We start from the raw sequence: 23,742 nt of genomic DNA, 5'->3' as shown, positions 1-23,742 counted from the left end.
TTCTGAAGCAAACCCCAGAGCCCTGGATACAAGCTTGATTTGACCAAGTATGACTTTGCTATAAGGATGCCATTATTATATTAATGTACCATCTAGTTCTGTTTAAAATTCTCACAGAACATGTGCCGCTTACCCACGGGGGAAAAAAACCCAACATGAAAAAAACACACCACGCCACCCTTCTTTTTTCCCCTCACTACATTTTTACTTATGCAAGAAGAAGAGACTATTCACAAGTACTATTCATGGAATCAAGCTGATATAATTTCAGAATACAATGGGGAACATAATGAACTTCTGAGAGTTTGACAGGGCACATATCGGAACAGCGGAGGGCGGAAGGGTATTCGAAACATTACAACACATTGACATCCCTCACTACGGGGATAAACATTGGCCCAAGACTGATATTTGCTGCAATACTTTCTTACTAATTTCCAGTACTTTCTTTTTGATACCAGCTGGGCATCCGCCCAAGAAAACGGGAATCTTCTTTCTTGGAATGGGCAGATTTCAGAGGAACACTATGCAAACACTGATATCTTTCCTCGGTGATCTTTATCTAGTTACAAAACCGCATGTTAAGGATGAAATGCAATTGCTCTCACACAGAATTTAAATGTAAAATAAAGAATCAACAACACTGCTTTAAAATGTTTGGCAATAGGGTAAAAAAATGTGTTTTACACCAAAGGAAGCTTTCCTAACAAAGACCTAGCGGGCCCTGTCTCCAAAAGTGTACATATTTATTTCTCATTAAAGCAATCCCCAATATTCCAGGCACAAATTTGATTGTAAATTAACTTTCTATTTAGTGGCTGAAGAAAATGAATTGCTTATACAGAAAGCTTTACTCTAAAAGAAAACCCAAAAAAACCAAACCAAACAAAAAAAAAAATCCAAACCCCCCAAAAACGTAAACAGCAAAACACCTCACCCTACAAACAAAAAGCCCTATAAATTCCAAGATACATATAAGTAAAGGAAAAATAATTAAAAAGAAAACACCATTGCCAAACTAATAATTTCCAGATACGACTTTTCCAAATATATTAAAACATTTAAAAAACTCATCAATGTCACAGTGTACTTATTTCTTGAAAAGAGACTTCACGTAGCAGTTCTGTTAAACATTGATCAGTCTTGCAGAGTTTTGATCATTTTAGAAATCATAATAAAGGCAGCTTACTTGATTCCTGAAAACTCCGTGGGAGATGCAAAACTAAGTCTTGCTCACACCTTGCAACCCGTAGTTCAAAGGAACTAGTCACAGCAATTTAGTTACTTTGCTGATTAAAAAAACCCAAACAACACAACACAAAACCCCCACAAAAACTCTCACCAGTTTTCCTGCGTGAGGCCTACAGACGGTAGCAAGAGTAGGAAAAGTCCACTGAAGCCGTACGACTCCAGACATTGGAAGGTAAAAGCACACCTTCTCCAAAGTCAATAGGAACCGTGAACAGCTGCCCAGCGCTAGGATTTCACCGTTTACGAAAAGGTCAGTGACTATTCACGACTAGAATAAGACTTATCCTAGTAAACCAAAAACATGTGCGGTTAGAAAAATTGAAGCGGATTTCGCACCTAAATTAAAAATATGTTTCCATTCCTCAGCTCATGGTTTTAAGTACAACTGTACAACATTCTGGGAAATGAACGATGCAATCAACGCTTCCAATAGAGAAAGGGCTAGACAGCATGTGATTTAACAGTAATAAAATGCTCGAAGCAAACAATTTAGGTAATACATACCAGTGAAAAGAAGACGGCTCCCTTACAGATAAGGGGGAAAGCAAGACAGACAAGCAGTTAAATTCAGTATACTCCCACTAACATTACAAGTAAATACAGTTTCGCAAGAACTCCGGATCTCGATTCGTGCTGCAAAACACAGGCTTTTGGAGCAACTGAGGTTTTCCAGCAAATGGAAGGATTCTCAATTTCCTTCCCCAAAAGGAAACAAACCATTAAAAAACCTCCTGTCTTTGCTGCGTGAACATGCAAGTTCACAGGGAAAACTCACAACTAGCGTTAGCATAGGCAGACTGCGACTCTTACCTGTGCTCAATAGAGATGGGCTCTTCCCAAAAGCAAATCAGAGCTGGATGGAGCTCAGCTTTAGCTGCATCCTCTATTCTTGCAAACTAACTTAAAGAGAGAGCCCGAGAGATCTAACATTTCTAGATTAAGTTTTTTCTTTTATACTTTTTTTCCTGCCGGGCCGGAAGTGACCAGATACATTTCTGAATCAAGGGGGAGCTGCTGCAGATTTTCACAGCTGAAGTGGTTTTATGGTAAAACAGTCCCATTTATTTTTCACTTGCATCTTTTGAAAGAGCTCTACAAATTAAAAATCAAAATATGAAAATTATTTCTGTACATTTAGAATTGCTACTGATTCAAATTAGAGACAATATACAGCACGATACAGGAAAAAAATCTGGAGAATTGCCAATTTAGGTCTCCTATTTATGAATTTAGTGATCATTTGACACTCAAATGTTGCTTTGCAAGAGATATTTAGTAGTACATCCCAATTTATTTGCTTCTTACCTTACCCAAAGGCTCATTCTTTGAGTTTAAATCTCCCTCTGAAAGAATTTGTGTTTGGAAATATAAGGAGGGATTTTCTACCTTTTTGGAATGCCAATACGATGAGACTGTGTTAGAAAGATTGCTAATCTGATCTTTAAAATCAGAGGGAATTGGAGATGATTTTGCATCTATGCACATAGGAGTAACAAGCTTTTACACCACACTTGGAAGACTTCACGGACTAGGAAGTAATAATTATTTTCCATTTATAGTGTCCTTCTCCTGAATGACACATTAACTTTATTCCTCGTTTAGAACACTCACCAGTTAAAGTGCTGGTTTGCCTGACACTTCACTAATTCCAGGACAATGCTGCTCTCTAATCTTTCATTTCCTCCTTCCACCTGCCCTGAAAAGAAGTTTAATTGCATAGTATCTATTTTTAGAACGATAGACCTTATATTTAAAATTAGTTCTAAACAGTCACTAAAATAACTGTTTATGTGATGCTTTTTTGCATACAGGCAAAGATGCACTGATTACACAGACATATATAGAATCAGCTGTTCTGGAAAGAGGGTAGGAATCAACACTGAAGTCGTTCCAAACATTAAATTATTTCTCGCCTAATTTGAGAAAGTGTCAAGTCCTGTAAGTTAGTATAAAAAAAATAATAATTTTTTTTCAAACAAAAAAGTTAAGATCTTGAATATAGCTTCATTAATGTTAAGTTAGTCTGCAATAACAGTCTTATTTACATTACTGACTGTTCTTGCATCTTCACTGTGTTAGGGGGGCTGTTGACTTTGCTAATTCTTAGCTTAAAAGAAGTCCTATTAGCAGTGACTTGCCTTCAAAGAGATTAAATTCAAATTAAAAAGTTGCATTTATAAAGAAAATAGCATTTTCTACGAAATATTGAAAATCCTTTATTTCAGGCCAGTATAGCATTGTTACAGGCGTCCATTTCTTCCTCCGCACTTGCACATGATCAAAGTTGGCACTCCCAACCACCAAAAGTTAAATGGTTATTACAGTACAGGCACAAAGTAGCCAAACAGCTTTACTTTCATTAAGGAAAGCCGTAATTGTGCTCTAACAGCATTTATTACCAGTGCATAGATTGTTCTCTCCTCCTAAGATCAAGCAACAAAGAGAAATTTCCCTTAACTGAAGGAACACAGGTGGCAGCTTTGCTACTAAAGCAGTTATTTCATCAGTGGAAGAATGACCGATATGTGGATATGCTGGATGCCTGCCTTCATTGCTTTCAGCTGCCCTTATAGTTCACACAGGCTTGCTCAGAACTGGGTTAAACATCCTTGCAGGTCTCCATTACTGCTTTCATTGTTATAACCACCATCAAAGTTCCACATTTGAAGAATCAACAGGATTTTTTTTTTTTTTAAAGTAAAACAACAAAAAACCCAGAAGACTGTCAGTACTGTGGTTCCCTCGCCTACAACGCTGCTTCATAACCACCATTTAAAAGCCCTTTCCTTTCTAGAAGCATCAATTCTCTTCCATCAAGAAGGCAGCACCAGAGACACTTCATATCACTTAGCGTAAATTAACACTAGTGTATATTACTGCATTTCAAACTTCCAGTTACAGTGGTAAAAGTTAACAATTAGCATATGGAATGAGTATCAGATACTTACGTGTACCAAAGGCAAGTTAGTCACAAAAACCTCTAGAAATATACTACAAACAAAACTAGCAGCAAACACTGCTATCATTACACAGTACTTTCACAAAAAATGACTGATTGGACGGCCATCTGGAAAACAAGCTGATACCTATAGTGTTATAAAAATAGCAAAACAAATATTTGATCATAGTAACTGTATGAACAAGTGTTAGAAGGAGGGAAGTAAGCATGATTCAGTTAACACAAATTCTACTTATACAAGAGTGCCTCCAAGCCACAAAAATGTGTAGTTTCAGTTTTACATTAATAATCAAGGCTTCAGTCTGATATGTGCAACTGACTCCGGCATACGTGCCTGAATAGGCAACGGAACATAATTCCATAGGTTCTTCTCCACAGCATGCAGCCCCATACCATTGGTACGAATGCCAGTCTTTGCTCATGCAACACTTTGTAGCAGCACGGTGTACTGCAGTTCAGAATGGAGGGAAAGGCAGAAATGCATATACCATTCTTTCATCAGAGGTAAATTTCAGAATATGCACGGTATGTGTACAGTTGGTTTCTAGGCACATCTTTGGTTACATTCTCAATCCAGTCTGCTTTACAAAAAAAAAAAAATAAATAAAACAGTCAAGACTTGGTTAGAGTCCAGGCAAAGATAAAACTTCTTTTTTTCAGAAACCAAGACAGTGGAAGTCCCTTTAAATTGATGTTTTCTTATATCCATAAACGGTAAAATCCCAGCGCTACAGTAAGGCATGTAAATACTGAACCTGAAAGAAAATAAAAGTGGGGAGAAAAATGGAGACAATAAATCATTAGCTCTCAGAACATTTCTTCAGAAAGCTATGTACACATCTTACTACAATACTAGAAGTATAACCACCACCCCTTCCCCATGTAAGAAAATTCAGTTTTTATTTAACAACAAACAATTTCAAGGTGGAGGGGCACAAAAATGACAACTAAGAAGGAAGGAAAAAAAGAATGCAGGGAGACTGGGCTGGAAAACTATCACAAGGCTGAAAGAAACCCTTAGATGCTTACCATTCCAAGAAAGATCAATATGGCAAGTTACAGTTGTTAAGTGAAGAAATGAATAACAACATTATTAAATCACAGTCAAGTATTCAGCAAACAAATACATGAAAGCTATCTTTTATGAGGCTTATCAGTTTGCAATTTTTTAAATCTCTATGTAAATGAAATCAACTTTTGGTTCCTAGATACACACAAAAGATTTTTGCCATTGTTTGCAACAGGAGCACTTCAAACACAATGCAAATTATTTTTAATTTTTTTTTCCCTATGCAGAGTTCAACATGTTTTTGAGTAGGGATGGTGGGGAAAAGAATTTCCTCTCATTTTAATAAATGGCCTTTTATTTTCCAGTAATGGCTCTCTCTAAAGGATATGCCTGAAGTACAGTACTATGAATAGATGTGATTGTACTTGTGACAAAATCCATTGTGAAAGAATAATCAGAAAATCTAATTCGGAAGAATAATTTTCTACTGCAAACCTGCTCATTTAATAGCACTGCACAATCAGTAGAAAAATGCCAAGATGTAAGTTACCCAGGGCAATAATGCAGGCACACGCACATACAGTATTTTTCTAATGCACGTGCCTGAAAAATGAAAGTTTAAAGAGGAGTATGTGGCACTGAACACTCAGAAAAACTGAACTGTTCCATTTTGCATATAGATGTCCACGAGACAGATGAAGAAATCCTAGAAATGCATGTAGCAGACTGCTTTTATTGATTAAATCAGCCATAGAAGAACTTTGTGGCCCTTGTTAACAGGCAGTCTTTTAGATTTCTCATACACATTATTATTACAGTATAAAGCAGAGGAAAAAAACAAGAAGTCATACAGCCATAGCTCATGCAAAATAAAGTTGCGACTCATAGGAAACTCTGTCTGGGTTAAGTACACAAATACGAGTGCTACCCTTGACTGAGACTATTTCAAGTATTTTTATTTTTTTTTTTTAATCAGGGCCTTTATGAATACAGACAACCAAGAGTGCCAAACACTTAACAATATTTAACAGTTTCAACAGAGGCAGCCATCAGACTCCTTACCTGCTAAGTACTTAATATTATCAAGCTTGTGCGATTCGAGCATTGTTTTCAGATCTGCAACTTCTGTGTCTATTTTCCTGTCTGTTTGGGTCAAAGCTCGATCTTGTTGCGCATGCTAAAAAAGAATGCAACAAAATTATGATATTTGAACAGTTTCTAGTTTATTTAGAAATTTAACCCGTCCCTTCAAGTTGTATTTTTGGTTCCTCCTTAAATGTATGTTAATTTGCATTCAAAGTGAACAAGTTCCTTCCTAGCAGGTATCCAAAGAACTCGATAATTTGGCGAACTCGGGAAATTTATACGCTTACATGTTCTTTAACACATAACCTACGAAGTAGCAGAACTGGATGCCTTATCTCAATCTAGCAGCATAAACATTAACTTCAATCTGTCGTTTCGCCCCCTGACTTTACAGTCACTGCTCAATTATGAGAGCTATTGAGAAGTCCAGGAAGAGCCTCTTGTGACAAAAACACACCGGAGCATAAAGATTTATGGATCATTAGAAAAACTGACAATTGGTCTTCTGATGTAAAAAAAAAGCATGTCTTCATCTTGTAACGAATTCTACCACCAAACCAGCTACAGACAAATTCAGAATCTGATTATGACAGAAGACAGGACTTCTGTAAAAAAAGGGGATAGAATTATTACTCAGAAAAGACTGAAAGATCAAAATTGTAAACTGAGAATAACAGCTGCTGATATTTTCAAATCAGCACTACTGAAACATTGTGAATCAGTTGATGATTTAGTGCTACACATTTTCATAGGGATAATTCCCTATACTACAGAAAGGAAACAAAAGGAAGAGGAAGTGCGTGTTAAAAACCTCCTCTAAAATTAACCAAATGAATCTAGTGATGTGTTTCAGTCTCACTGAACACGGGGTGGGGGGAAATAAAAATTAATTTCACAAACTAACATTAAAAGTAGAATTCCAATCTAGAGAAAATACTATGTGCATCAAGTTTCAAAACTGACCATTTCATGTATACACGCAGAGGGTCTAATAATATATATGAAAGCTTTTTTACTTCAGTTATCTGTACCAATATGAAAATACACAGGGAAATAAAGCACAATGACATTTTGCACATTAAGTGCCTAAAGACATGAACAACTCCAAAAAGAATACCGGGTCTATAACACAAGTACGAAAAGATTTACTGTGTAGTAATAAGCTACCAAGTTCTTACCAACTCCACTATTTCTGTCCTCATTTCAAGTAGTTTTCTTTCATTAAGTGAGTACTAGAAGGGGGGAAAAAAAAGAAAGAAAAAAGTGATAAACATGATATTGTCATTAAACTTACACTTAAAAGCATACTTCTTTGTTTCCAATTCTGTAGAATACTGCATCTGGACAAGATCACAAGACAACACTTCGGAGACAGTATTGTAGGTTAATTGTCCTTAGGAAAAGCACAATTTTAGACAGGCATTCATGCACACCTCACAACTGTAAAGCACAAGTCCACTCATCTTCTGCAAAAACTGTATGTATTAATAAGCCGCTGAAAGAAAGGTTGGCAGATTTGCACTTCTGAAAAACAAAGACCTATGATTCCAAACAGTAACTCTGCAACAGTTGCTCACCATTTGTATTGTTCCAACCATCATTTCATGATGCATTTGCTAAATATAGAACATTTGTAGTTGTGGAACATCAGAAGTTGTGGCTTATTTTTAAGTTATAGTATTTGGGTTCAAGGAAACTTAAATCCAAATCAAAGTAGCGTAACTTTAAGGCACGTTACCTTTCTGACTCATGAACAGGCATGATTTACCTTGCCATCTATAATGGTTCCTGTCCCACTACTGGAGCAATTCAATTATTGATAGACAGCTGCTAAACTGCCAGTCTATACTGCAGAGTACTAAGGTCTTCAGGCACCCATCTCAGAATCCTCACTTGCACAGCAATAACCTCATCTCTTGACATTCCCATGTGGAAAGTTGCTTTATTTTTCCTCCACTCTGGAAGCTTACTCCCCTTTAATATTAAACTCAAATTAATTTACATACATGCCTCAGCATTGAAAAACCCTCAAAGACCTAGAGCTCTATTTGGACTTTTGACTGATATAAAGATGAAGTTAAGAGATAGCAGGCTGCTACAAATGTGGAAAACAACATACAGACAAACTACAGCGTGTCTACAATTAAGGAAACAGTCACTGGATTCTGCAAAACGAGGAGAGGGTCAAAAACAGAAATTCAGAAGTTTTACATAAATATACATTGTTGAAAGTGGCAAGATGGCAGAATATTTATAAAATAATCTAATTCAAATTATGTTTAAGGTGAAATTTCATTTAAGAATTTGGACCTCGCATTAATAAACTGATCATCACTACCAAAAGAACCATGACATTTAAAATAAACAACTGACTGAAATAGTTAATCTGTTTTACTTCAAACAGATGCTGTTAGCCAAGTACGCATTTTCTGAAAAATTCTATTTTACAAGCTTGCTTCTTGATGTTTGTATTTGTTAAATTTTTGCTTTATGGCTAGACTTTCTAGGTCGGACTCAAGGATTTTAAACTTCAGTTTAAGACAGTGAAATATACCCTCTTACTGCAAGGCATCACTACATATCTGTAATAAAAACCAGTGCATTAAAAAAAAAAAGAAGGAAAGACCAGTTTAAATCCCCGCACTGAAATTCAACAGGGAGATTTCCCCTTAAGTCCATGTTTTTTACAGTATAGAGAAAATTCAGTTTTGCCATATGCATCTTGACATTTTTAACAGCAAGCTTAAAGGCACTGTGATGCATGAACACATGAATATATATGGAATTTTGTACTGTACTTTGAGTTTTTAAATCACATCTGTATCATCGCAGATATAAATCACGGCATAAACAGATGTGCATTAAGCAGCGTACAATTATCCAAGAAATGTAAAGCAGAATGAACTAATGCAAAGATAAAGCATTTAGAGGTTGAACAATTAAAGACTGCCCACAGTGTTGACAAATTAAAAAATTCTCCTTCAGTACTTACTCCAAGCAAAACTGAAAAATAAGAACATTTTACTTGGTGCTTCAAGTTAAATCAATTTAAACTTAGGACATTTCTCTTCTGAATACTAACAGTAAGAAGGCACAATAACCTTCAATTATCATGAGTTTTATTCTCAGAAAGCTAGATATTCAGTCCTAAGTCACATTACAACTGAAGTAAATATAATAGTGATGCTCTGCCTACTATAGAAAATACTGGACTACGCCTCACCCCCAACTCAGCATGTATGCTACAACCTGTTCCCCATTCACCTGCCTTTTTCCTTTTCTGTTCATGCATGGCAGAGATGACACTTAAAGTAGGGGAGTAAGGTGTCCTGGTTTGAGGTAAAACAGAACCAACTTTCTGTTCAGTAATTTTATTTCTTAGCTAGGCGTATTCTAACTCTCTGAAATTAACAGCATGTTGTGTCTAAAATGGTTCGTTTTCAGAGTGATAAGACAGTTTGTACTACCAAGGAGTGGTATGCAGAGAGGCTCTTGCTTATACTTGTTGCTATAGCGACCAAGGTCAGCTAATTTCATTATTTGCCCTGTTGGAGGGTCGGAAACGGAAAAGCGTAGAGGGGTCACACCTGCAGGGAGGAGCGGACAGGACAGGTGACCCAGAACTGACCAACAGGGGTATTCCAACCCATCTGCCCCCTGCTCAGTATAAAAGCTGAGGGATCAAAGGGTCGGCTCTCTTCCTTCAGTGGCTAATGTCTAAGGAGGACGCTGTCTGTTCATCTGCCTTTGATCCCCATCAGTGTGTTCCTGACTCCAACTCTGAAACCTGGCTCTCACCCATCGCTGAGTCCACTCTGGGACTTCCCCAGACATCCCCGGATGCCTGTGACATCATCCTGGGAGCTTAATATGGTTTTGTATATACTGTACCTATTTCATTATTTCCTTTTTATTTTATTATTAATATTTCATTAGTTTAGTTTCTTCTAAACTCATAAATCTCTTTATCTCTCCTCCTCCTCTCCATGTACGAGAGGTTGGGAGGGAGCATCTGTTGCTGGCCATTGGCCAATTTGGTCAAAACCACAACATAGGGGGAATAAAAAAGAAAAGAGCAGTTTTCATAGAAACGAAATTACAGTTGCACAACAGACTAGAAAGTTAGTCAACTTTAAGAGAAAGCTGACAAGCACAGAGGCAGTCAAAATAACATAGTGTTCAGCACAATAGACAGCATTGACAGAGATGACATATAATGCAAAAACTTGATCTTCTAATTCTTCATCTACGTTATTCTAATTTAAGATCACATCAATTCAGTTCTACCAGATATTTCAAAGATCAAAACAATGTGAACCAGTATCGGTTACAATAAAAAAAGCCAACCATAAGTTACAACTATTTTCACAATAGGTACTTCCTGATAAACTATCCATGCTATAAATTCTCTAGCTATAGGGAAATGAAATATCTTCAGCGATGATAAATTTAATGAGATGTGTAAAACTTAATTAAGTGTGAAAACAGAGAAAGAGATATACCAATAACATAGGAAACCTCTAGGCAGCTAGTCAGCATATTTAGATTAAATATCTAATATTTTAAGTGTGATGTGTTAATCCTCATATTAAAACAATATCAACATAGACCGACATACCAAACCAAATACGGCACCTTATACTACAGCAGCATAAGGATGAGTAATTTGGATTAATATCACCTTGAAATTGAATGATACTACAGATTAGTATAAAAATGCTCTTTGGGTAAGATGCTCTTAATCAAATTTGGAGATTACTCACTGTTTAGATGTTTCTAGAAGAAAGTAACCAAAACTTACCAATTCTTTTACTCTGCTCTTCTCTAGGTTTAGGTTTAACTTGTTATCTGCACGAACTTTGGTAATTTCATCCTAATGGGAAAAAATTGATAAAGCAGCAAGCAAGATTTTCTGTTTAATCATAAGCAGAAAAAATTAGACAAATATATTGCACCTGTCTTTACATATGTCAGGAATCAAGCTTCTCTCCAACTAATGTACATAATTTTCAAAAGTATAAGTATTCCTATTCTTCCCATGGGAAATACTCATGTTCTATAGTATGAATTGGATCCTAGAATCAAAAACTAACCATTGATTTTAAAACCAGAACACTTAGAACAGCAGTTAATTGAGAGCACATCCTTCTATAAATGCTGGGAATGTTTCACATATGCCCTAACTCTTTCTGATTTCTAGAAATCCATGCCTAGGTACGCATTTAAGTTGGAGTTCCTCCATGAAGCAATCTTGATGCTCAACATAACTTTAAAAGCAGTTTCTCATCTTCCAATGTAAAAGAAAATCTGTTTCTAAAGACTACATCTAGGGCTTTCAGAAAAGGCTACAGACATTTCAGAAGCAGTCAGGAAACATTCATTATATTTTTAAACATCTAACTTTTTTAAGCTACCATAAATTGTACACTTGCATTTTACTTCATCAATAGCTGTAAGCAATTCCTGCTTTTCTCAGTGACGGCTGCCATTTTAATGCAACCTCCTGGCAGGAATTCCAGCCAGCTGACAGTTTGTCACGAGGCAAACTGCTGATCAGATGAATGTGTGGGAGACGCAAAAGATTGCTGATGTTCTGGGAGATTCTACTATTAAAAACAAGTAAGCAGGCCAATGTCAACTAGTCAAGAGTCCATTAAGTTAGTATGACTAATAATTAGACTCAATTTTCAAGTTTGAATTTTTTAACTGTTTTATAGTTAGATGTCATTACAACACAATACATTAAACTTTAATGAATCAAAAAGTTAGGAATAATTTTTTCTTCAACTCTTACAACATCATGTCTTGTCTTTTAGAGGAACAAGTATGAGCAAATGTAATTCTCACAAGGGCAAGTTATTTTACATTTACAGTTAAAAGTAAAACTTAAAGAAATCCAGCTTTTATGAGAGATGATTCAGATCCTTGATGCTCTACCAATGGATTACACTAACTCATTTATATGCAACTGAAACCATAAAATAAGTTACAATTCAAAAATTAGATTCTGAATGTATTTTAAAATGGTATTCTGAAAAGCCAGATGCACTAAGCATTTCATAACACAATATAAAACATGCAGGATTAGCCTTTAGAAATTTATGTTCTCCTTTTGGAAATGATAGTGCAAGAAGAAATTGAAGTGAATAGGAAAGAAATGGCAAGGAGGCAGTAGGCTGAGTTTGACCACGTTGCCAGCTAGTTCAACAAGTCTGATAGCCTGCCAGTTTCATGGACAAATCCTAGAGCAAGAAAAATGTTCCATACTTCCCGCTAAGACGGACACCACAGCAGGAAACATTAACTACTCTCAAGTCAGATGACTATACTCCCTAAGAACAGCTAACATTTTCCAGTTTCCAATCTTAATCAATCTTGCAAGAATGTTTGTTTCTGTGTAAAGGCTGTGTATGACTCCACACCATTGAAATAATTCATTTTGAAACGATCTTCTTTTTGATGGTAGAAGGGTGTTTGGACTGCTTTTTAAGACAGGCAAACCATAAAGAACAGAAACACAGCACTGATGCGTCAACCTGATAAGAATAATACTCTGTATGATAATTAACAGAGTAAGTTTTCTCCAAAGTCTGTTTTCTTGCAAAGGTCATCTGCTTCCAAGCAAATGGGACCAAACATAATGGTCCCAAACGTAGTGGCCTAAAGAAGCTGTTTAAAGGCTATTTTAAATTCTGGACGGCTAACAGATATGTCTTTAGACACAAAAAAACCCAACCAAAACAAAAAACCCCCCCACAAACCCAACCAAAAAACCTCCCAACAAAAACACTCCAAAACCAACTAGAAAGTGCTGTAATTTTAAATGTATGTTGCATTTTTACATGTAACTGGCAGGCCCAAATGCAGAACTTCACCCAGCCTTAACCATGACATGGCAGTTAGCCGCTTTCTGAATCTAAGGACAAGTAAGTAAAAAAAAAAAACCACAAAACTTCGGTTACATTTTTCTTCACCTCTTGTACCGTTCACAGTTCTCTGTCACCATAAAGTATGCATGAAATTGTTTTTGCTGCAGCCCACACTGTACCATCAACTGCAATTTCAGTATCCTATATCACAGTAATTAAGCACAGCTTTTAAAATAAAATCTTGAAAGCAACAATTACTTTTTACTTAAAGCAGACAGGTGTTAATTCTTAATTACATTAGTATGGTATCTTACCAGGACTTGCTTCTTTATCTGCTGGAGTTCAAGTTTTATTTTCTGGGAGAGCAGAAAAAAATTGTACATTTTATTACTGTATATAAAACCCACATAATTTGGAAATACTAATGAATTTGCACGATCAATAAAAATGACTACAATCCATAATGTGAAAAGCAAGGCAAAATGAGGATGGTTTAACTCTATGTCCTCAGTGTGTGTACAAGTATGTGCATGTGTATACACACGCACATTTACTCAGTGCTGCGCATTTCCAAGCAGCACAAGACCAAAGCTCGCAACGTCCCACAGCAGTAAAGGTGGCCAAATGCACAGGATGGTATGAGCAGCAGTAAACCCAGCAAACCAAGGGAAGGGATTATTTCTCCATATTCAGCATTTGTGAGTGCTGTGTCCAGCTTTAGGCTCCCCGGTGAAAGACAGATATTGCCATACTAGAGCGAGTCCAGTGGAGGACCATGAAGATGATGGGGGGCAGGAGCACACTATGTTGGAGGTTTGGGGTGAGGAGGAGAGAGAGCTGGGCTTGTTCAGCTTCAAGAAGAGATGGCTAAATGGCAATCATACTGCAGCCTGCAACTAGCTAATGTCCTCATGGGATCCTTTCTAACTCAAATTATTCTATTACTTTATCTCTTTCGAAAGATACATGAAATAGGCATAGCTGTAGCATCTTCTATTAACTCCCTCTAGAGACCATTCAGTCAAATTCCCTGCTCAAAGCACAGGCAACTAGAACGGGTTGCTCAGGACCATTTCCAGTTGGGTTTTGAATATTTCCAGGATAGGGATTCCCCAGCCTCTCTGGGTATCCTACTTCCGTGTTCTACCACTCTTACAGTAAAAAGGGTTTTCTTATGTTTAAATAGAATTTCCCACATTGTGGTCCGTGACAATTACCTATTGTTCTGTCACAGGACAACACCAGAAAGAGCTTGTCTCTGTCTTCTTCACGCCCTCCCTTCAAACATTTGTATATTGATGAGATCCTCGCTGAGCCTTCTCTTCTCCAGGCTAAACAGTCCCAGCTCTTGCAGTCTTTCCTCATACATCAGATGCTCCAGTCCCTTACTCATCCAACATGTCCACATCTCCCTTGGGGAGCCCAAAACTGGACTCAGCATGCCAGATGAAGTATCACCAGTGCCAGTCAGAGGGGAAGGATCACCTCCCTTGACGCACTGGCAAGCCCTCCTAACACAGCCCATGAGGCTGTCGGCCTTCTTTGCCACATAGGCTCATTGCTGGCTCATGGTCAACTTGGGGTCCACCAGAACCCTCAGGGTCTCTTCTGCAAAGCTGCTTTCCAGCTGTTCAGCCCCAGCCTGTGCTGGTGCATGGGGTTATTCCTCCCCAGGGGCAGGACTTGGCACTTCCATTTGTTCAACTTCATGAGATTCCTGTCATCTCATTTTCCCAGCTTCTGAATGGCAGCGTGTCCTTCTGAATGGCAGCTCAACTGCCAGGTGCATCAGCCACTGCTCCCAGCTTTGTATCATTTGCAGGCTTGCTGAGGCTGAACTCTGCCCCATCAACAAGTCATTAATAAAGGTGTTAAACCATACTGGCCCCAGAGCCAACCCCTTGGGTACAAGACACCTTTTTACATCATTAGAAAAAAAATAATAAGGAAGTCCTAGAATAGCACTTTCCAAGACAGTGATTTTTACCTCATTTTCTGAACGAAGTGCTGAAAATTCACTTTTTTCCAAAATAATCATGTCCTTTTTCACACCACCAATATGGGACATTACTTGCTGAAGTGCAATTTCCTTTAAAAGAGGGAAGAAAAACCTCAGAACATATCATAACTATAATGCTTTTTCTCATCTTGCCAAAAAATGATAGGCTATTTTGGTACCCTGAAATTTTTAATTCAGCGATTTCAGATTGATTATCTGAGTTTCAGAAATCAAGATAAATTAAGTGACAGTGAGAGAATAAACAAGTTAAGCTGAAGCATTGGTAAAGTTTGACAAAATTAGCAGTGTTAACAGAATAATTCAATTAATAGCCTAAGATATAGTTTCTTTCAAGTCTTCAAATTCTTAAGCTAGCACAGGCATTAGGGAGAGAAGGTATGTATCTGAGCTAAATGAAGAAAGCTGGCTTTCAGACCAAAACTCCTCACTGCAACCATACTCTTTTGTAATTATCTTGGTTTTTACCTCACCTTGCAAGAGGGCTTGCTCTGCTTCACTACTGAGATCATGCACTGTACTTACACTTTTAATTGCTCTTCTCAGTCTGTTACACTGAGCTGACAGAAGACATACATGAACTCTCCGCAACTTTTGAGGATGGAAAAGTCTGCAGACATTGTTCTAGATCCTACATTATCTACACACGCAAACAGGCACTGCCTTCTCTTCTCTGACAATCCCCCCTAATAAGTAGTCCCTTGCATTTGATTCTGGACTAAGAACCCTAGAAATCTGACACAGAACTCCAACTTCACTTTTGTCAGGAAATGCTACTCTAACTTGGTGTTACACATTTAAGTGGCACCTGGAGATGCCTGTGGATCAGGCTACCTGACCGCAACACTGAAAAAAATGGCTCAGCATACTAGACGTGGTACAAAAAATCTACAGAAAGAGTATTGCCATGGACACTGCCTCTCTTACTCCCTGATGTCTCCAGCTTGCTTTTGTTCTCTCTTGTCTGCACTGAGCTCAGTAAAACAGCGAACAGACTCTTCCATATTCTCTCTCTTCTTCATCTCTATACATACACATATTTTTTCCCCCTCCCCTAAGGCTTTATCTAACCAATGTAATATTTCATCTTTTACATACCCAGCTGGGGCCTAATGGTAATAGCTACATCCACAACCTTCCAAATCGTCTTCCAACTCATTGTTCTCTTTTTGCATAAGCTCTTACGCATTCAAAGACTACAAGGAACTACAGGGTCTATCATGTTGCCCAGAGTTCACGGCATACATGCCTCCTGAGCTGCTTCTATCTTAGCATGCCATGCAAACCTGCACGTTTCAATCTTAATGACAGAAAGTCACCCAAGGGTGGAAGCTACCAGAGAGTCTCAGAAAACATCTACCATCAGAAGCAACAAAGGAAGACCTGTCTACTTTCATTCAAAAAAAGCTGGGCATAGAAGGAGGCAGAGGTGCAATGACTGCTTATTCTAAAATATAACCAACCATGGGAGAAAGGTCCCTTTGACATTGCATTCTCTGATTGACTGTGGAAACAGGTTCAGCACAGGGGGAGGAAGCTCACCCATGTCTGCTTTGCCTGGAATCTAGGAGGTAGGACAGATGAGCTAAAGCCTCTCTAGATGGAAGGTGGTGCAAAAATCCAGGTATTCTGCTTTGGAGACAGCAGCCGATGTCTTCTCATGTCTTAAGACAACAGCCTTATTACTATGAAATAAGTTAAAGCCTGTCCTGGTTTGAGGAAAACAGAACCAATTTTTCTGTTTTGTAATTTTACTTTTTAGCTGGGCCTCTTCTAACTGACTAAACTCTGGAATTAACAGCATATTGTTCAGAAACTGTTCACTCTCAGAGTGATAAGACCTGATCATACCAAGGAACGGTATGCAGAGAGGCTCTTGCTTATACTTATTGCTATAACAACCAAGGTCAGCTAATTTTGTTATTTACCCCGTTGGAGGGTCGGAAACAGAAAAGCGTAGAGGGGTCACGCCTGTAGGGAGGAGCGGACAGGACAGGTGGCCCAGAACTGACCAACAGGGAATTCCATCCCATATGCATCATGCTCAGTGTAAGACCTAAGTGATCAAGAGGTCAAATCTTTTTCTTCAATGGCCAACGTCCGAGGAGGACCCTGTCTGTTCGTCTGCTTTTGATCCCAATCTGAGCATTCCTGACTCCAGATCTGGAATCCTGCTCCTGTCTGTCACTAACTGCAGTCTGGGACTTTCCCTGTGCCTGCTGGTGACACAGTTGTCATTGTGGGAGCTGGATATGGTTTTGTATATATTGTATACTATTATTATTATTTTTTATTTCCTTGTTTATTGCTATTTTCGTTAAGGTAGTTTAGTTCTTTTTCTAAACTCATAAATCCCTTTATCTCTTCCTCTCCTCTCTTTGGAGAGAGTGGGGGGGTGAGGGGCCATCTGTCATTCTGATTGGCCAATCTGGCCAAAACCACAACAAAGCTTTATTGTGTTCAGAAGGTGACTTGAAGCCGTGAAACCCAGCCTCACTGAGCAGCCCAAGAGGTTGTACTTCAGCTATGCTTCTTGTCAGCATTGTCTACTTGACTAGCTTATGTGTCAGGGAATTCCAGCATACCAGGTATTGTGAATCCAATTCAAAGACACTTAAGCTCCACATGCACTGGATCATGTCTTACTCTGAATTTCAGTTTAATTTCGGGAGCTAGATGCCTAAGAGCTCGATGTGGCAACATTCAACACTGTCACGTCCAATTCCTTACACGGATCTACTTTTGTATAACTGACAAAGGGCCCCGAAAAATTCAGTCAGTATCAGAACAAGAAGCCTTGCCTCCAGACACAATTATTCATTAAAACAATCATTCCCTCACAAGACAAAGCTAACAATTCAGTTCAGTTGTACGCAGTTTCCTGGTAGTCAGGAAGGATCTCTGTAGATACTCAGCATTATCAGTCTATTTCCAAGCCAGTTTCCTTCACTTCCTCGCACCAGGATTTATACAGTGGATAGGTTTAGAGGATACCATGAACAATGTATGCACCAAAGGAAAAGGAGACAGACATCAGCATCCAAACTATACATGTTGCTGTATGTTACCAGTGTATACAACTACACCAATCATGCCCTAAAAATATTATATAAAAAGAGAAATTCAGCTCAACTCTAATCTAATTAAGTGTAATTGTGACACAGACAGACAAATAAAAAAGTATCACATAACAGGGTGGTAAATCACTGAGGGAATCTGTACTTCCTTGTTACAAGACTACAAAGGAATACACGTAGGAGCTGTAGCTATTCAAATCCGTGCACTGAATACCTCCTATGTCTGTCTAAAAGCCTTCTCAGTAATTCTATTTCATGCTAAAATAAGGATGAAACCAAAAAATTTACCTGTGGTCTGCATACTAGCTCATGGTACCTAAATCTCAAGGTCCACCGCAACACTTTGATACATATTTAATCAGCTCAAGACAAAATTCACTAGCCAATAGATACACAGGGATGTTTGTTCTTCGCCTTCAAACTTAAAATACAGTGTCTAACAGTAATAAATAGCAATATATATTTCATTAGCAGGCATACTAGGTTTTGATTTACTTCAACCCCACCATCGTCTTTGAGCTAACCTGCTGTACTTTGGTGACCATGTCCTTGTAAATCATATCCAGGTTGGTGTTCATAATTTTCACTAATGCAGATACAATGACCTCCGACTGCTGAGTAGTGAACCCTACGGAAAACAAAATGCAACACCATTTAGAGAGAGTGCTAAATTTGGACAGTTCACAGAAGTGCCACTTGCTAATACTCAGCACCAAGTTAAAACAAATGTCAGTTATTAAAGATAATAAAATATACTCCTCTTCACCCAGAACTAAGAAAAGAACAAAACCAGCCATACATTCAAGTTCCTCCACCACAAAATCATGTCTGTGACATAGTATAGCTGCTTCTGTAGTACAGCACTATTACAAAATCAGCGGCATAAATGTTGGAAATTTTCTAGAAGTATTATGGAATATCATCTCTCACATGTGGGTATTTCTAGAAGCAAGAATTCTGACCCTGAAAAGCAGATACCCACTTTCAGTATACTATAAATCTTCAGAACCACTGAGGCTGTGCAAAATTCAGCAACTGAGAACAGAGCTAACTGCTCTGATTTTAGGCCTACCAGCCTCTGAGTCCCCATTAGAAACCTTTTTAACTGAATATATTGAGAATTATTGTAAAATATTGTCCCTAAGAAGAAATAATCTTAACTTTTCCACTTTCAAAATGTAGGATTAAAAATGTCATAGAATCATAGAATTGCTGAGGTTGGAAGGGACCTTTAAGATCATCGAGTCCAACCTTTAACCTACCCTGACAAAAGCCACTTCTAAACCATGTCCCTAAGTGCCCCATCCACCCTTTTTTTAAACACCTCCAGGGATGGTGAATCCACCACCTCCCTGGGCAGCCTATTCCAATTTTAATAACCCTTTCAGTGAAAAAATGTTTCCTAATATCCAATCTAAATCTCCCCTGACGTAACTTGAACCCATTTCCTCTCGTGCTATCACTTGTCACCAGGGAGAAGAGGTCAGCCCCCATCTCTCTACAACCTCCTTTCAGGAGGTTGTCATGAATAAGACTTCACCATTATGAAAAGAAACACTTGCAAAAGCATGATTGTTTCAAACTAACTAGTAATAAAGCGTTAGAAAGCACATATGTGGTCCGAGAGTGAGCTGCTTTCAATAGCTGAGCTGATATCATAGTGTGTCACCACCAAAAGGAAAAGATAGCCCTTCCCTCTCTCTCTTACCACTCCTCCAGCCAGTTTGTATGTGTCTTGGTGTTCATGCAACTGCTCTGTGAGATCATTAAACTGGTGTCTCAGAATACCAATCAAGCAAAAGAGCTGCAATTTTTTCTGAGAATTATGTTGGCACATGGAAAGAAATGAAGCCACATGGCACAGAAAAGGGACTGGGACCTCTCCTCTTCAGGGATGGAGAGCTGTCAGAAATCAAGTCAGCTGCACTGAACTTCACCTTAAGGCACCTTCCCCACCTCAGCAACATTAGTCAGGATGAATCCAAAATAATCTATTCCCTTGTCTATGTTCCAGCATAAAAGCAGCCATATATTATATAGTATTCTATGTTATAACCTAACCCCTGCATTTTACATAGCAGTCCATATTCAGTTCTATTATAACACATTGTTGCATACTCAAGGTGCTACATGCTAAATATGTAGGAAGCCCATTAATAAATTTTAAACCACTACCCTGAAACTGATTTTTACTTTCAATTCTTAGAATTTAATTTCTCTTTACCATTTTTAATTACCAATAAAATAATAGATTATTCTAATCAAAGTTATATAAGCTTACCATTTCCTTTTGGAAATAGAAAAAACTTACATGTTCTTACCCAGTATATTAAAAAAAATAAAAACTGTAAAACTGAAGCTATCATTACATGTCATCGCATCACATCACAAGAAGCAGTAACAAACTTTATAAATTAAAAAAATCACTCATGAAATGACATTAAAAATAGCTACCCATTTCTAACAATTTACCATTTTCTTCCAAGAGGCATACCAGCGCATGAGTGTCAAAAAAAAGTCTCCTATTTCCCAATAAGGAAATATTCTCTTTGCTTTGTAAAGATGATGACACAGAGGTGCTTACATCTGAAAAAAAGATAAAAAAAGTTTAAGTTATTTTTAAGTAACTTATTTTTAAGAAAAAATATTTAATCAACATGTTTGCTTTCCAGAAGTTTCCTTGCTACCCCAAGTATTTTTCCTTTATGACAAAATATTACACGGTGCATCGAGATTATTGCAGCTTGCTCGAAACCAAAAAGGTATCTAACAAGTTCTACATGCAAGAGCTTTAAAATAGAATACAATGCTACTGCTGCACTTCTGAGACGCTCTCCAAGAATATCCTGTCCTAGAAAAATCCCGCCAAATGTCAGGGTCTTAACATTGTTCCTCTACTGTTACCAGTGTAAAATGTGGAAGCTGCGAGCACTTCATAGCTTTGAGGACTAAATCCACAGACTCTTTCCATTCTTTGTTAAAGAAGTAAATCTTCATTGGTTGCCCTGTAGACACTGAACTGTTTAGTGTCTAAGAATTACTAACACATTCCCCAAATATCAGTATTACAGAAATCATGCATTCAGGGAAATTTAACACCAGTGCATAAACTAGTTGACAGAATGAACGCAAGATGGAACATGAAGTAAGTTGTCAGAAGGCAGAACTATCTGTCCTCAAAGACGTTGTATTTTAAAACACTTGGGTAGGCAGAAAATATGACTACACCTTAGCTGTCTTACTTAAAGATCAATAAAGACTAACCAATTTAAGTCTTCGGGGAGGGGGAACCCAGTCGTAATACTTGCCCCTACGGACAGTTCCCAAGCCGGCTGCGGAGAGCAGCGCACCCCTTGCAGGCCCCTGTCTCCCCACGCCACGGGACTCCCGGGGGCAGGTGAGGTGACGGCTGAGGTGACCGGGCCGGGTGAGGTGACACCACCCCCGCTCTCCCCCCTCATCCCCCCGCCGCTTCCCTCGGCGCCACCCTCCCCCTGACAGTTCTCACCCCGCTCCCCGCAGCGCCGCCGGTTCTCCCGGCCGGTCCCGCCGACCCGCCTTCTCCACCACCCCGCCCTGCCGTTAACGGCCGTAACGGCCGCCCGGGGGCCCGGCGGCGCGGCCGGGCGCTGCCAGTCGCCGAGGCAGCGGCGGGCGGGGGCGAGGGGCGCGCGACGGTCACGTGAGGAGCCGGCGGCAGCGGGCGAGAGGGAGCCCTCGGCCCCGCGCGGCCGCAGCAGCAGCAGCACCTGTCTCCCGCCGCTTACGGCCGTGACCGCCGCCGTCTGGCCCCTGGCCATGGCCGCGCCACCCGGTCCCGACGACGGATGAGGCGGGGTGGGGAGAGAAAGGAGCTGCCGCCGCTGCTACTGGAATGCCATCGCTGAGCAGGCGTCTCACTTCCGCTACAGGCGGCGTCTGACTTCCGCCTCCGGCACGTGGCAAAACACGCCGTGGCCGGCGGCGGTTGGTTTTATGGCTCAGGCGGCGACCGCGGCGAGAAGAGCTGTCCGGGCGGGCTGGCGGCGAGAAGTCGCCTGTGGGGGCGAGCCCGGGCCCGGGCCGGTGGAGGCGGAGACTCCCCCGCTCCCCGGTGCCTTCTCAGAGATGGCACCGTACCCCCCGCCCCCTGTAGGCCGCCCTGGGGTACCAGGAGTTAGCTGTTAGCGGCCCAGGCTGTGACAGGCCTAGCGCAGGGGTGAAAGTGAAAGAGTAGAGAGTTTTGGGAGGGAGTTTTGTCCTAGAGCTGTAGGAAGGGCACGACCTCTGACCCCTGTCCGACCTCTGACCCCATCCTGAGCAATGCCTGCCTGCCTTTTGGGCAAAGATCGGCATTTTGTAGAGAAAAAGCACATTTCCGACAAACTATGTCATTCTGTGATGAGGCTGAGATTTCAGGTTTCAAAGTTACTAACCGAGTAATTTGCAGAATTTGGCAGCTTGGTGGATCTAAGAATCTGAAGCTTTGATCATTAAATAATTGCTGCATCCATTAGGATGGGTAAAGTCTTACATGCTTGCGATTCTGCTGAAAATATGGGTGTGCGTTTTCTTTCCCTGCTCTGTTTGTAAAGCTTCATATTTGTAGGGAATTAGTATGAGAAGAAATCTGTTCAGCTCACTGTCATTGGGGTTGGAACTAGATGATCTGTAAGGGCCCTTCCAACCTAAACTGTTCCATGATGTATATGATTTTTCTCCAGGCAGCACTTATTTCAGAGCAAGCCTGTTTTTTTTCCTGCCGCGTACATGTTCACAAAAAGCATGCGGCACCTTTTCTTCTTCTTACCAGAATCAATAATTACGGTAAATCAGTATGAAGATGGAATAGTTCAGATATATCTCTGTAAATGCAGAGGTAGGTGAAGCCCCGTGGCACATAGCAGTGCCGCAGCAGCTGAGATAATGCATGTACACCAGGCCAGCGTCTGTAGCAGTAATTCCCTCCAGCTGCTGTGGTGATAAAGCAGAACGGTAGAAACCATCGCTGTTATTATGAAATAAACTATAAATCTTACTTCGGTACATCGGAAAGTTATTATTACATTCGCAGACTAATCCCACGTGAATAGCCATTTCTCAAACCACTTGCCCTGTACAAATTCAGGGATGTTGGTGGGCTCACCCTCACAGCCGTGTTTGTTTTCATTATAAGTAAAAGCAGAAACTTGTCTAATGTGCGTTGCATCTGCTTGGCTGTTGTATGTGCATTGCCTGGCATTAGCATGGCAGTAATTGCTGACGTGTGGGAGTCTCCAGGTAGTTGCCTTTTCATCTACAGATGATTCAGAAATTGGTGCAGGGTATTTCCTTTGACACCCTTTCTTCAGTGATCCCTTTCTAAGCCCTGCGCTTCCTACAGCAGTTGAAAGGCAAAATTGTGGCTAGTGTAAGTATCTCCTTTTACATCACCTGCTGGTTTGCTTTTTGCAGTTGATTTCTGCACTTGGATGTGGTGGCAGATAATGTATGCA

The 23,742-nt window shown here is 39.5% G+C and overlaps 1 protein-coding gene across 2 annotated transcripts; it reads right to left on the bottom strand.

The window, feature by feature from the left end:
• Positions 1 to 228: 228 nt before the first annotated feature.
• MCUR1 (mitochondrial calcium uniporter regulator 1) lies at positions 229 to 22,283 on the bottom strand. Of its 2 annotated transcripts, none has more exons than XM_054191267.1 (9): positions 22,018 to 22,283; positions 20,741 to 20,854; positions 18,793 to 18,896; positions 15,162 to 15,263; positions 13,489 to 13,530; positions 11,107 to 11,178; positions 7,484 to 7,537; positions 6,282 to 6,396; positions 229 to 4,965 (listed from the first exon to the last, which is right to left on the bottom strand). In XM_054191267.1, exons 3-9 carry the CDS (start codon positions 18,844 to 18,846, stop codon positions 4,910 to 4,912), a joined length of 495 nt encoding a protein of 164 aa, XP_054047242.1. In that variant the 5' UTR covers positions 18,847 to 18,896; positions 20,741 to 20,854; positions 22,018 to 22,283; the 3' UTR covers positions 229 to 4,909. The 2 variants fall into 2 exon arrangements, with proteins under 2 accessions (XP_054047242.1, XP_054047241.1); XM_054191266.1 differs by having other exon boundaries at positions 21,777 to 22,184.
• Positions 22,284 to 23,742: the final 1,459 nt, after the last annotated feature.

The sequence above is a fragment of the Rissa tridactyla genome, chromosome 2 (assembly GCF_028500815.1).
Source record: "Rissa tridactyla isolate bRisTri1 chromosome 2, bRisTri1.patW.cur.20221130, whole genome shotgun sequence".
NCBI lineage: Eukaryota > Metazoa > Chordata > Aves > Charadriiformes > Laridae > Rissa > Rissa tridactyla.
The sequence above is the reverse complement of the archived record's forward strand: the minus strand, read 5'-3'. Positions and strand labels throughout refer to the sequence as shown.

Excerpts from the sequence above, each read along its gene's own strand:
- MCUR1 (XM_054191266.1), bottom strand. The coding sequence starts at position 22,068 with ATGGCCAGGGGCCAGACGGCGGCGGTCACGGCCGTAAGCGGCGGGAGA. Across the intron at positions 13,531-15,161 it reads CACTTCGTTCAGAAAATGAG|AAAATAAAACTTGAACTCCA; the intron begins GTAAAAATCACT and ends CTGCTCTCCCAG. Across the intron at positions 11,179-13,488 it reads AGATAAAGAAGCAAGTCCTG|GATGAAATTACCAAAGTTCG; the intron begins GTAAGATACCAT and ends TTTTCCCATTAG.